Source organism: Leucopleurus acutus (genome assembly GCF_964270905.1).
Source record: "Leucopleurus acutus genome assembly, chromosome: X".
Classification (NCBI taxonomy): Eukaryota; Metazoa; Chordata; class Mammalia; order Artiodactyla; family Delphinidae; genus Leucopleurus; species Leucopleurus acutus.
Genome location: NC_139148.1, coordinates 15,592,136 through 15,607,548, shown reverse-complemented (window position 1 = coordinate 15,607,548; position 15,413 = coordinate 15,592,136). Strand labels below are relative to the sequence as shown.

The 15,413-nt window shown below is 41.3% G+C and overlaps 1 protein-coding gene across 1 annotated transcript in view; it reads left to right on the top strand.

The window, feature by feature from the left end:
- The window catches only part of MAP3K15 (mitogen-activated protein kinase kinase kinase 15), a gene marked incomplete at its 5' end in the record, with an annotated part of 147,245 nt that overhangs the window by 101,577 nt on the left and 30,255 nt on the right, over positions 1-15,413 (top strand). The window contains 3 exon segments of the mRNA XM_082864190.1: positions 732-839; positions 9,119-9,168; positions 11,381-11,476. Of these exon segments, the coding sequence (XP_082720316.1) occupies positions 732-839; positions 9,119-9,168; positions 11,381-11,476 (254 nt within the window).

The window sequence follows — 15,413 nt, the reverse complement described above, 5'->3', positions numbered from 1 at the left end:
TGATTATGCTAATGATTTTGTGCCTGGGCAATAAGTTTTTAAATCTTCTGTGAATTATGAAATATTTCAAACCTACTGAAAGGTAAAAAAAAATAATGGAACAGACCCTCATGTTATCTCTACCCCAGCTTAGCAATAAACATGTTGCTTTATTTGCTTTGGAAATTCATTCTCCCTCTCTCTCTCTCCCCCTTTTTTACCCCGTTCCTCTTCATCTCTCCGTCCTTCTCTCCTTCCTTCCTTCCCTCCCTCTCCCCCAGCAAAATAAAATATGACTGATGGACTGTCACCTCACTCTTCATCCTCTTGCTTTTTTTGCAGACTTGGGTACCTACCTGTGGATCCTCAAGTTTACTTCCTAATTTCTCTCTAAAAGTGTAGCCTTCCTCTTTCTTCTCTGTGACGTCCTCAGGCAAGCCTTTCTTGGCCCCTCTGTCTAAAGAAGTGTCCCCCACCCCTTCCTCACCATTATTCTGCCTTATTTTCTTCAGAGGTCTGTATATTACCTTACTGCATATCCTTATCTGTTAGTTATACTATCTGCCCCATCAGAGCATAGACCTCCCATAGGGAAGGGATTGTGGGCCACCGTATCCACCGGTCCTAGAGCAGGGTTGCTGCATAGTAGGTACACGTAGAGGATCTGCGGAGTCCAGAGCTTCCCACGTCCTCACTGGGCAAGATAACCTATGTGGCATGTTCCCACGCATTACAGAAATCTGTTCTTTTAGGTTCTGGTGATGGAACCAACCAATGTCTTCCAGCCTTCGTATGTCTCTATAAACAGTGAAGCTGAGGAGAGGACAGTTTCTCTGTGGCACGTCTCACCCATGGAAATGGTAAGAAAACAATCATAAACAGCTCTCTCTTTATTCTGTATTATTTAATGAAAAATTCAGTTTTGAAGTAGGAGAGTCAACTATATTGTAGTACTTGAAAGAACAGGCACCCATGCCTAACTTCTGAGTTACAGGACTATATGAGAGAGTGTAATCACAGATGGAGGAAAGGAAGCAGGGTTTTCCAAATACATATATTTGTATTATATGTATAGCTATGTGTGTATATACATATGTGTATATATATGTGTGTGTGTGTATATATATGTATTTATATACGAATGAATATAAACTTGTGGAAAAAAATGAGTTAAACCATGAAGGAAGTGGATAAGGAATAAAGTGAAAGTCCCTCCAAATCCCCCAAACTTGGTATGTATTCCCATCACCAGTGATTTGATGGATGTCCATCTATACCTTTCTCTAAGCTCAGTTATATATGTATAATGTGTGTATACATGTATCCATTGTATATATAATATACATATGTATAGGGGGAAGAAGCATTTTCATTAATGTGAGATCATATGGTGAGATTTGTTATTTTGCAACTTACTCTTTTTAAACGATCCATACATCGTGGACAGTTTTTCACATAGCACACACTGATCCACCCGATTTTTAAAATGTGATGTTCCCTATATTCCCATATCATGGTGGTGCATTTCTGGGTATGGATGAGCCATCATTTATTTTACCACTTTCCTGCTAATGCACATTTAGGTTTCAGTTTTGCATTCTAGCTGATGGTAAATACGCCAGTGCACATCCTGGTGGTTACACCATACCACGCGCGTGTAGATGTTTCAGGAGCAAAGAGTCCCAGAATTGGACCTGCTGGCTTCAAGGCTACATATGTTTAAAATTCGGTAGCTACTGTCAAATTCGTACCATTCTAATTTATACTCACACCAGCAATATAGGAGTGGAAACATTTTCATTGCCCATTAAAGATATTACGCAAATGCTGGGCCAGGCCGCACGTTTTGTGGTAACAGCTATATTTTCATCTGTATTTGTCTAAAGTACTTCATCAGATTTTTTCTTTAATAAAATATTTTGTAATAAAAATAGGTAGCACCTTTGACAAGTACATTAGATCTATTTGCTATGTCTGTGTTTTCATGGAGTGTGGGGAGAGTTCTGCCATCAACTTGGCAAAGAAGGATTTTTTTCCTCCTGGAAACGGGTGTGAGCAATTATGTCTTAATCAGGTAAAAATAAGCAATATCTTCAAAAATAAAATACAACATCAGAGAATAAGGAGAGGCTCAGAATCATATTGGAAAATCTTTATCAGAAATAGTCATGATACAACAACTTTCCATTGTTCAATGGGTATAAAGTTTCAGTTATGCTAGATAAATAGGTCATAGAGAGCTGCTGTACAGCACAGTGCCTATAGTTAACAATATGGGATTGTGCACTTCACATTTGTTAAGAGGGTAAATACCATATTTGTTCTTACCACACACACAAATAAAAACAAAACCCAAGGGACACAAGGACACTTCGGGAGGTGTTGGATATATCTAGTACCTTGATTGTGGTGATGGTATCACAAGTGCTGGCATATGTCCAAACTCATCAAATTATGCACATTAAATAGGTGCAGTTCTTTCTATATCAGTTATACTTCAATAAAGGTACATATGAAAAATATATAGTCATGAATGATATTTCCAGTTGCCTTAGTCTGCTTGAGCTGCTGTAACAGAATACCACAGACTGCGTGGCTTAAACCAGCGGTCCCCAACCTTTTTGGCACCAGGGACCGGTTTTGTGGAAGACAGTTTTTCCACAGACCTGGGGGGCGGGGGGGATGATTCAGGCGTTAATGTGAGCGATGGGGAGCGGCAGATGAAGCTTCGGTTGCTCACCCACCCGCCCGCCCGCTCGCCCACTCTCGGCTCATCTCCTGCTGTGCAGCTGGATTCCTAACAGGCCGCAGACCGGTACTGGTCTGCAGCCCAGGGTTTGGGGACCCCTGGCTCAAACAACAGAAATTTATTTCTCACGGTCCTGGAGGCTGGAAAGTCTGGGATCAGGGTGCCTGCATGGTCAGGTTCTGGTGAGAACCCTCTTCCTGGTTTGCAGATGGTGGTCTTCTTGCCCTCTTCTCACATAATGGAAAGAGAGATAGAGAACTCTCTCCTGTCTCTTCTTACATAGGGTACTAATCCCATCACGAGGGCTCCACCCTGGTGACCTAATCACCTGTCAAAGGCCACCATCTCCAAATACCATCACACTGGGGGTTAGGGCTCCAACATATGAATTTGTGGAGACACAAACATTAAGTCTATAACACAAATGTAAGCCAATAACCTTGTCTAATATTTAACAGCGAAGCAACCTTCTCCTCATTGATAAGAGAGTCAATAGCCATTAGTGAAGATGAGCTGCCGTAATGTACTGGGGTATTTTTCCTGCACTGTGTGCTTTAAATATTTGAGCAGAAGAGAGGAAGCTAGAATAAGATACATACGTGGTGTTCATACAGATATATCTCATTTGAAGAATGCATGTATCTTCTATTAAATTTGCCTCTTTGGTTTCTTTTTTAACCTTTTAAGTATAACACACACAGAAAAGTGCATAACTCATAAATGTACAGTTTGATGGATTTTTTATCAAGTGAACACACGTAAGTAACCAGTGCAACCCAGGGAAGGGAACATTAGCAGGCCCCCACCCCCCAAAGCCCTACTTATGTTCCCCCCTCCAGGTACCACTGCCATGAAGCACCCTGTCCTCAGTGTTGGGATTCTTGTACTAGAGGCCAACCTTGCTTACATTTTTTGTGTCATTGATGCCACTGTGATGCAAGAGAATTTTCCAAATTCTATTGTGTAACCTCACTATTCCATTGATAGATGTAACAAAACACCTCATTTTAAAATTTTTTTAAATTGATCTATGTCATCTCAATTTTTTCATATTTCTTTTTTTTTAATAAATTTATTTATTTATTTTTTTGGCTGTGTTGGTTCTTCGTTTCTGCGCGAGGGCTTTCTCTAGTTGCGGTGAGTGGGAGCCACTCCTCATCGCGGTGCGCGGGCCTCTCACTATCTCGGCCTCTCTTGTTGCGGAGCACAGGCTCCAGACGCGCGGGCTCAGTAGTTGTGGCTCAAGGGCCGAGTTGCTCCGCAGCATGTGGGATCCTCCCAGACCAGGGCTCGAACCCGTGTTCCCTGCATTGGCAGGCAGACTCTCAACCACTGCGCCACCAGGGAAGCCCCATCGTTTTTTAATTTTTATTGGGGTATAGTTGATTTACAATGTTGTGTTAGTTTCAGGTGTACAGCAAAGTGAATCTGTTATACATATATCCACTCTTTTTTAGATTCTTTTCCCATATAGGCCATTATAAAGTATTGAGTAGAGTTCCCTGTGCTATATAGTAGGTCCTTATTAGTTATCCATTTTATATATAGTAGTGGGTATGTGTCAATCCCAATCTCCCAATTTATCCCTCCCCCCTTTACCCCCCGGTAACCATAAGTTTATTTTTTACATCTGTAACTCTATTTCTGTTTTGTAGATAAGTTCATTTGTAGCCTTTTTTTTTTTTTAGATTCCACATGTAAGCGATATCATATATTTGTCTTTCTGTGTCTGACTTACTTCACTCAGTATGACAATCTCTAGGTCCATCCGTGTTGCTGCAAATGGCATTATTTTGTTCATTTTACAGCTGAGTAATATTCCATTGTATATATGTACCACATCTTCTTTATCCATTCCTCTGTTGATGGACATTTAGGTTGCTTCCATGTCCTGGCTATTGTAAATAGTGCTGCAGTGAACATTGGGGTGCATGTGTTTTTTTGAATTATGGTTTTCTCAGGGTATATGCCCAGTAGTGGGATTCCTGGGTCGTATGGTAGTTCTGTTTTTAGTTTTATAAGGAACCTCCATACTGTTCTCCATAGTGGCTGTATCAATTTACATTCCACCAACAGTGCAAGAGGGTTCCCTTTTCTCCACACCCTCTCCAGCATTTATTGTTTGTAGATTTTTTTGATGATGGCCATTCTGACTGGTGTGAACACCTCATATTTTGACAAGTAGTTGTGGAAAAAACTAATCCTATTAAAGTGACTTGATACTTTTAGAGCAAAATGGTTTTGTTCTCATGGAATTCTACAAATCTATAATGGTTGCAGGTCTTTAATGGGAATTTCCATCGGTACATATAGTATCTCACTAGTTGTAAATGTGTTACTTTGTGTATGTAGTCTGTAATAAGAAATAGAAAGAACTCTATAAGCAGCAAATGCTAGTTTTCCTTGACTGAGGAAATGTTTTGCACAGTGCTTGGTAGTTGTCAGAGCAAGTGTCTGAGAGAAATATAAATTGCCTTTTTTTCTTTGAGAGGAAGGCTTTGCTTTTGCCTTCATTTACATTTTAAAAATTCTGCAGGTTGTGGAAGCAAGCAGATTAGCCTGGAGTGAAATGATAACTTCTCTGCACAGACTTGCAGTTCTTCCCGGTGTGCTGTGGTGGTGGGAAGCAATCACACAGGCACACGTTCACCTGCAGACAGCGCCGCTGTAACATTAGATTAAGGTCTGCTTCATCAGCCGGGGATTCAGAAACGTACGCTGGTCAGTGTTTAACCACCAGCTCTCCAGGGGATATGGGAGCAGCGGGCCGATATGTAGTGTTTACTGATTTCTGTGGTGTAAATACTCCCGTCATGGCCAGTTTCACGCAAGCAACATCAGGTCACCGAGCACAGGGTTAGGAAGAGATGTGCACAACTGGCCTCCCAAGCTGGTGCGAGCTCGCCCAGCACAGCGATGCGGGGAGGCTGCACAGAGCAGGCGCAAATGCAGTGTTTCTCCCTCAGCTTCTCGTGGGCCCCAAAGTCACCAACAGGTGCACTGTGGCCACCATTGCTATCCATACGGGTAGGGCTGCTGGTTTTGGAAAGCTCTTTGGGAGGTGCCTTTTATGCTTATATTAGCAACTGGAACATCTCACACAAAAAGTCTATGCTTTTATCAACAACCAAAAAAAAAAGTCTATGTTTTTAACACAAAAATCCCCCCTCCCTGAAAGTCTGCATCCTGGGGGTAGGAGGGCAGAGGCTGAGTCAGCACCTAGGGGATCCTGAAGGAGTCCCCTCCCTCTGACTTCCCAGCCCATTTCTCCAGAGCCCACCCCGGCTCTGCTTCCAATGCACTGTTACTGGGGGCTTCTGGCACTGTGGAAAGCTAAAATCTTGAATCTGTTTCCTCATCATGATTTGGTGAAATATCCCCTCTCAGGAAAGATTAGAATGCTGCCTTCCAGGAGGCTCGGGACAGGAGGAGAACAGTCACAGCTTTCCTGATTGACCCGCCCGGACACCACCAGATAGCTCATGAAAAACTCCCCTTGCAGACACAGGAGAGCACAGACTTCACGGTTCCATTTGTATAATATTCCAGAACAGGCAACACTCTCCACAGTGGGACAAGTCAGAATAGCAGTTGCCTTTGGGTCGACAGGAGTGGCTGGGAACAGGGGATCTGAGCGAATCTTCTGGGCTGCTGCTAATGTTCTGTCTCTTGGTTTAGATGCTGGTTACAGTGGCTTTTCATTTTGTGGAAATTGACTGAGATGATCACTGTAGCCTTTTCTGAATGCATGCCGTATTTCAGCTTAAAAGTTTAGTAATGATTTAAAAAACACTTGTAGTGGCCCTCTTGATATTCCCCAATCATTATTGGATCCTGTGACTTTGCAGGTAAAACTCAAAGTGTTTTATTAAGTATCGAGCCCCTATATAACCCTGTCCTCCTTCTCCTCCCTCCGTCTCCTCTCCCTCCCCGACCCTCAGCCCCAGCCAGACCTTCATCTGTCATCTCACAGTCCCCTGAGCTGGCCCTGCAGGAGTTCACGTCTGCACTTCTGTTCTCATCCTTCTCCCTCCCTGGAATTCGTTCTTCCAATTACCCAAGTCCTAACTTTTGCAGAGGTATCTCTAACCACCCTTTCCCGCCTTCCGTCCTTCCATTGAATGTCTGTTGGCTACCCAGTTGTCTGCATCATGTGCAAAGTACATCCTATCGCTTATTTATCCGTTTTCCAAAGTGTCTCCCCAGCTGTTTTGCAAGCCCATGCACGACTTCTGTATTTGTATATCTGTAGGACCTATGAAGCAGGAACCCCCCCACCCAATGCCTATTGATTATGATGTAAAGGGAAAGCGGAGGGGAGCTCCGTGTGGTTTACTTCTTTTTTAAAAATTTTTTTTAGATTTAATTTTATTAATTTTTTTGGCCTCACCACACAGCATGTAGGGTGTTAGTTCCCTGACCAAGGATCAAACCCGTGCCCCCTGCAGTGGAAGTGCAGTGTCTTAACCACTGGACTGCCAGGGAAGTCCCTCCGTGTGGTTTACTTCTTACCCAGTAAATCTTCCTCCCAAATCGAGAAGTTCCCTAAAGGTACCGTAGAGTAAACCTACTTGAAAACTCGTGTGGTTGAGCTTTCTATATACATACAGCCTCTTTCAGGCTCTCTCGAATCTGCCCTCATTGATATTTCTGTACCTGAATCCAAAGCAGACTCCCGTTCTCCACTACTACCCTCTTTCAGTGACTTGGAACACATCCCTCCTCAGAAATACACTCAGTCTTTCTATAAAGATGGGTCTGGTGTGATAGCTTTCATGTTTTCATCCACTTTCATCTTTCACAGCTCTCAGTGATTCTCACACAGAGGGGAGGCTTAAAGTCCTGATGATGGCCTCCAAAGGCCTGCATGATCTCCCTAACCTTCTCTCCCACTCCCCCTTCACTCACTGCACTCCAATCTCACTCCCCTCCTTGCTGGTCCCCAAACATGCAAAGCACACTGCTGCCTCAGGGCCTTTGCACTTGCTGTTTCCTCTGCCTGGAACTGGTCCCCCAGTTATCTGCATGGCTCACTCCCTCACCCCCTTTAGTTTTCTGCTTGAAAACTCATGACTTCCTGCCCCACCTTAATGCTCTTTGCTGTGTTATTTGTGTTCATAGCACTTTTCACCCTCCACCATGCTCTTCACTTACTATTTGATTTATTACCTATCTTCCCTCACTCGATTGTAAGCCCCATGAGGGCAGGGGTTTTGTCATTCTCTGTCATGTCCCTGCTGGTATGTTGCCTAGTGTATAATAGGTGTTTCATCAACATGTCTGGATGGATCCTCTCCCATTGGGAACGATCCTCCCAACTGTGCCTGTTGTCATTGCTCCAGGATGGCAGGAAACTTGGCACCCGATCGCTTGTGGCTGTTCTGAGCCATATGCTCAGTTATTTGGCTCTCACACTTCTCTGGGAGGCTTAGCTGGTCATTTATGGCATTCCTCAGGCTAACCTAATGTATTTGCTTATTTAAAATTATTCTCCGTTGTTGTAATGTATTGGTATTTTAGCCTATGGCTCTTCTAAAACTGGGAATTCAGACACTCCTTGTGAGGCTTAGCTTTGTTCATAGTTTAAGGGCAAGGGATGGTGGTGGAGGGAGAGGACAGAGTTATATATGTATTTTTTAAGTGCATCTTGTACAGATTGAAATCCCAGTTAGTCTTTGTATTAGTCATGGTAGGCTAGACGCTAAAACAAACATCCCCCAAATATCAGTTTATCTATGATGATAAAAGTTCATCTATGTCTCATGTCATGTCCAGGTTGGCAGGGTCCGCATTCCATCTGGTAGTGGATGGGGAAAGAGAATGTAGAGGAGAGGATTGCTGTGGAGGTTTCTAATGAGCCAAGCCCACAGGTGGAGCACATCACTCTTGTTCACATCCCATTGGTCAGAACTCCATCAAATGACCCCACCTAACTGCACAGGAGGCTGGGAAATGTAGTCTAGTTATGTGCCCAGGGAGAAAAAGAAATGAAGATTGGTGAACACTGACTGGTGTCTGCCACATTCTTGCCTCTCCAAACATTTTTGTGGGTCATTCAAGTTGGGTGGGCTGTTCCCAAACTTATCTTAGAGTTTTCCTGATATGTTGACAGAAGATGAAAGGCTGCTCACTGTGTATGTACTGTATGCCTGTTGTTTCTATTTCGTATTTAGATCATTTGTTCTAAACTGGATAAGAGATACAAATGAATTTTTACAATAGGTTAGAAAATGTTTCTGGTGTTCCAAGTTATGCGAAATATCTTGCTTTAACTACTAAATTCTATTGAAAGTAAAAAATAGCAGAAGCGATTGACCATAGAATGAAAGCAAAAATGATGCTTTGCATGGAAAACATCAAACCACTGACTTTTGTCCTTGATACCTGCAGAAACAAATTCATGAATGGAATTTTACAGCCTCTTCCATTAGAGGAATAAGGTAAGAACATAAGAGAAGATGTAATTATTGTTTTAATACAAATAATGATGTTGTTTTTATCACTTTGTTTCTACTTATTTATAATACGTGGTGTTCTCATTTTTAACAGAATCCAAAACAGACTATTTTCTTTCTTGTTGCCCTGCCCGAGCTTGTTCATCATGTGCTGCTAGTAAGGCTTCTCGGCTTGTTATAGCAGAGTAGCTGTTTTTGTATCCAACAGACAAAACTCTCTTGTCTCAAACTTTTTTTTTTTTTTTTTTTTTTTTTTTTGCTGTACGCGGGCCTCTCACTGTTGTGGCCTCTCCCGTTTCGGAGCACAGGCTCCGGACGCGCAAGCCCAGCGGCCATGGCTCACGGGCCCAGCTGCTCCGCGGCATGTGGGATCTTCCTGGACCGGGGCACGAACCCGTGTCCCCTGCATTGGCAGGCGGACTCTCAACCACTGCGCCACCAGGGAAGCCCCGTCAAACTTTTTTAAAACAAGAAGTTATGTGTGTAGAAAGAGAAAGTGTTTCTTCTTTGAGCCAATGATGTTCAGGTGCTCAGGGACCCCCAGAACTGAAGCTGGGAGTTACTTGGTAATGATACTTGGCTGGGATCTCCTGGGCAGAGTAATGGAGCCAAGGGCATTGGCAGGTGAGTAAGGTGGTGTATTCCCAGGAGAGGTCTGCCACTTGCTATTTGGTTCAGGAGCGCTGACCATTTGGGCCTGAATTGTGTGGCTGCTCTCTGAGTCCGACCCTGCCAGCACACCCAAGGGTGGGAGGAACTCTGGAGTAGATATGAGTTCTAATCCCTCTTTTGCTGTTTGACCTTGAGCAAATCATTCAACCTCTCCAGGTCTCAGTATCTTCATAGTTTCCATCATATTAAGGGCTTGGACTAGAACTCCATGTCTTTTCTCTGATTCTCAGACCACAGGCCAATGAATGAATCCCTGTTACCCCCAGATGCAGCATGATCCTTTCCTAGACACATCAGTGTTTAAATTGGAGTAATGTTTACATCACTTTTAAAGGGAGAGAAATCATTTAAGAACAGGGTAGCATATTTGAATAATACTGCTCAGAAAATATAATTCAAAAGGTGTTAAACATTTTCAAACATGTACTACCCAGAAACTAAGTTGTATGGTAACATGTAGTCAAGAACCTTCTGTTTGTACCTTCTCATAGAGGTACCTCTTGCTGCCATTTTAGCCATCAACAGGGATGTGCAAAAGGCCTGGGGTGAATCAGACCCTGGAACCAATGTGACATGAAGAGCATGTGTTGAACATTCCCAAGGCTATCCAACTAACTGTGGTAGTTCCTTTAAAGATTGGTTTTGAAAAGTTACTCATGTATAAGCTAGTTTTAATTCATTTTAAATCACCCTGTACTTCTGCTGTTTCAACTCGTAATTTGTCATGTAATCCATAACATGTAAGGAATGGTCAAAGAAGCTGTAATCTCAGGAAGAGACGACTTAGAAAGGGCAAGATAAAGTGGCTTCCTTTGTTTGAAGGGCTAATCATAGAATCTAGCCTTTTGCATAGTGGTACCTGGCAAAATGAGGGCCATTGCATAGGCTTTGGCACAGTGCAGGTAAAGAACTTTGTAGCAGTGAAATCCATCAGGAGATGGAATCTGATGATTTTCTGTCACTGGATATTCCAGGCAAGCTGAATATTGCCTGTTCAAGGAGCTGTAGAGTCAGATCCAGGCCTTTGGTGGGGATGGATCAGATAACATTTAAAGGCCTTTCTTGAGCTAAAATGCCATGTTTATTTCCACTTCCCTTGTGTGGCCACAAATACTGTGTCCTAATATTTTTCAAGTCTAGAAATTCCTTTGATATCACAATAAATTATTTCACAAATACCTTTTTAATGACCTTATAAACTCTTGAAGACAGAAACCATATTTTATTCCCATTCCTGCTGCCCATACACTTTGCTTAACATTGAATATATAGTAAGTTCTTGATACATATTAAAGTCTGTTGATGAATACAAACTCAAACATCAGCAAGATAAATGCCCCTCCTATTTAAATTTCATAGAGAAATAGAAGTCACTTTGGTGGGTGGGGGGTATTTGTTAAAACATTAATGAAACTTTCAAATTTGTAAGATGGAAGAAAAGCTGTTCCTAGATTTTTCTCAAAAAAATTAAATTGATATCCAAATTTATATATAATAGGCATTCTTATGTTTTGAAATTTTGCAGCATATCCAAGTTTGATGAACGGTGTTGTTTTCTTTACGTCCATGATAATTCTGATGACTTTCAAATCTACTTTTCCACTGAAGACCAGTGCAGTAGGTGAGTTTTAATCTGATTCAGGTACTTTCAGTCTAATTATGGTGAATCACTTTTAAAGGGTCTTTGTTGTGAAAAATATTTAATTGCTATACTGCGTTTCCTGAAGTTTTAACTTATGGAAAATTTTTCCAGGTTTATTGAGATATAACTCACATACCATGCAATTTGCTCATTTTAAAGTATAGAATTCAATCTTTTTGTTTTTAGTATATTCACAGTTTTGCAGCCATCACCACAATGTAATTTTAGATTATTTTCGTCACTCCCAAAAGAAACACAGTATCCGTTAACAGTCACTCCCCATTTTCTCTCAACCTAACCCCACCCCCCAATCCCAGTCCTCTGCAACCACTGAATCTACTTTGTCTTTACGAATTTGCCTATTCTTGACATTTCATATATATAGAATCATACAATATATGGTCTTTTGTGACTCGTTTCCTCCATTTATCATAATGTTTTCAAGTGTCATCCATGTTGTAACATGTATCAGAATTTCATTCCTTTTTGTGGCTGAATAGTATTCCATTGTATGGATATATTTGATTTGTCCATCATTTGAAAGGCACTTGGTTTGTTTTCACTTTCTGGCTATTGTGAATAATGCTGCCGTAAACATTCACATGCAAGTTTTTGTGTGAACTTATGTTTTAATTTCTCTTGGAGCCTAATAACTGGGTCTTATGATAATTCTTTATTTAACTTTGAGGAACGGCCAACGGCCAGACTGTTTTCCCAATTTACATTCCCATCAGCCATGTATGAGGGTTCCAGTTTCTCCACGTCCTCGCAATACTTGTTACTGTCCGTCCTTTTTTTTTTTTTTTTTTTTTTTTTGCAGTACGCGGGCCTCTCACTGTTGTGGCCTCTCCCGTTGCGGAGCACAGGCTCCAGACGCGCAGGCTTAGTGGCCATGGCTCACGGGTCCAGCCGCTCCGCGGCATGTGGGAGCTTCCCAGACCGGGGCACGAACCCGTGTCCCCTGCATCGGCAGGCGGACTCCCAACCACTGCGCCAACGGGGAAGCCCTCACTTGTGCTTTTGATGTCATATCTAAGAAGGCTTTGCCTAACCCAAGATTTTCTCTGGTGTTATTTTCTTCAAAGTTTTATAGTTTTAGCTCTTATATTTAGGTCTCTGAGCCATTTTGAGTTTTGTTTTTTTTTTAATGGTCTGAGGTAGGGGGTCCAACTTCATTCTTCTGCATGTGGATATGTGGTTGTCTCAGCACCATTTGTTGAAAAGACTATTTCTTCTCCCATTGAATGGTCTTGGCACTTTTTTAGAAAATCAGTTGACCATAAATGTAAGCATTTATTTCTGGACTTTCACTTCTACTCCATTGATCTATATGCCCATCCTTTATGCTATTACCACATTTTCTTGATAACTGTAGTATTGTACTAAGCTGTAAAATCAGGAAATGTGAGTCTTCCAACTGGGTTCTTGTTTTTCATAATTGTTTTGACTATTGCAGGTGCTTCCATGTCCATGTGAACCTTAGGATCAGCTAGTCAGTTTCTTCAAAAAAGGCCGCTAGGGTTTTGGCAGGGATTGCTTTGTATTTGCAGATCAATTTGAGAGGCTTTGCCATCGTAACCATGTTAAGTCTTCCGTCCCATGAACATATCTTTGTATTTGTTTAGGTCTTCTTTAATGTCTTTCAACAATTTTTGGAGTTTCAATGTACAAGTCTTATACTTTTTTGTTAAATATGTATGTGTTTTATTCTTTTGGTTGCTATTCTAAGTGGAGTTGTTTTCTTAATTTCATTTTCAGATTGTTCATTGCTGGTGTGTAGAAATACACTCGATTTTTGTATATTGATCCTGCAAACTGGCACTCATTTATTCTAACAGGTTTTACTGAATTCCTTAGGATGTTCTGTATACAAGATCATGTCATCTGCAGATAGAGATAGGTATAGTCCTTCCTTTCCAAACTGGATGTCTGTCTTTCTTTTTCTTGCCTAATTGTCCTGACTAGACTGCAGTATAATGTTGAGTAGAAGTGGCGAGAGCAGACATTCTTGTCTTGTTCCTGATCTTAGGAGGAAAGCGTCTAGTGTTACACCATTAAGCATGATGTTACTGGTAGGTTTTTCATAGATAACCTTTATCAGGTCGAGGAAGATTCCTTTATTCGTAGTTTGTTGAGAGAGTTTGTATCATGTAATTTGAGAACAGTTTAATTCAGTGCGTCTCAGACAATCATTATCACAACATATTTAGAAATCAGACTAAATATCAGACCAGGGCACCGTTGGGCCACAATCTTCAATTTTAGAGTTGGGAAATGCCGCCAGATATGAAGCAGAACATCCCTTTACTACAGAGTTTACCTTCTGACTCTCATTCCGTCCTCAGTGTCTTTTCTTGCCATACATTTAAATAAGTTTTTAATTGAGGTGTAATATACAGATGAGTGTGTTAAGTATATCAGCACCCCAGAAGGTGCCTTGTGCTCCTTCCCAGTCGTTAAACCCGCTCCTAATGTAACTATTTTGATTTCTATCACCAGTGGTTAGTTTTGCCTGTTCTTAAACTTCAAATAAATAGACTCATCAAGTATGTACCCTTTTATTTCTCACTTGTTTCTCTTAAAATAATATCTATGAGATTCAGCCGTGTTGTATTAGTTCATGCTTTTTTTCGCTGTGTAGTGTTCCATTGTGTGAATGTATATGACAATTTATCTGTTGTATCAAACATTTGGATTGTTTCCAGTTTGGGGCCATTATGAATAAAACTGCTATGAACCCTCTTGTGCATGCCTTTTGGTGAACGTATGCATTGATTTCTGCACTGTATGTACCTAGGAATGGAGTTAGTAGGTTGTGGGATAGGTTTATATTCAGCTTTGGTTGATACTAAAGTAGTTGTATCAATTTACACTTCCAACAGCAACATATGAGAGTTCCAGTTGCTCCGCATTCTGAACAACAATTGATACTGTCTTCTAAATTTTAGTTATTCTGTTGCATCCATACCACATGTCTCCTAAGAAGCTTGACTGTTGCACGTCCCAGCTTTCAAAAATTAGAAGAAGCAGAGGTGGGATGGGTTAGAGAAAAGAACATCCTAGTGTTTTTTGGAAATTATCTTAAAGTATGCAGTATTCTTCCCTGCCACCTTAAGAGAGAATACTGAATACAAATCATCTGAGTCAAGTCATTTGTATGCAAATAAATAACTACACAAGTCTAGGGAGGGGCTGATGTGTCCCAGCAGCATTTGTGAGAAATATTTATGGGTTATAGTTGATATTAAGCTTAGTCTATGTCAACAGAACGATGAGGCCGTCTTACACATTTCCTTCTCACCTCTCCCCTTATACAAGACTTTATTTCTCACTAAGAGCTAGCGTGCTGGCAACTTGGGAGGTGATGGTCCCACTATCCTTAGCACTAATTAAATCACCCCTGGAACACTGGTCCCGGGACCAGACTTGAAGAATAATACAGGGACACCTTTGAAGAATTACAAGTTAGTGAAGTGACTCACAAACAAGTCCTGGGGGAAGCATTGAGGGAACAAGAAGGAAAGACTTATAGGGATATAATAAAATTATGTACATTTCTAATGGACAGTTATGTAGAAAGGGACTAATTCTAAGCAGTCTATGGATGAGACCCACATAAAAGAAGTCTTAGTTCAATATAAGTGAAGCATTTCTCATTGAGTTCGGCAAAGAATGAGCTGCCTTGTGAGGTAATGAGTTCTCTGTCACTGGGGGTGTTCACGCATCAATTAGCCAGCCAGTTGGTGGTGATATTGTATAGAGGGGATTCAAGTATCATATGGGTATTTGAACTAGATTAGATAACCAGTACACTACCATGTCAAATCAAGGAGTGGAGTGATTGTTCCATAACTTGTAAAAGCTTGGTTTATTTAATCACAGTTTAATGTAGTAAGGCCAAGTTAGAGGAAAGGAA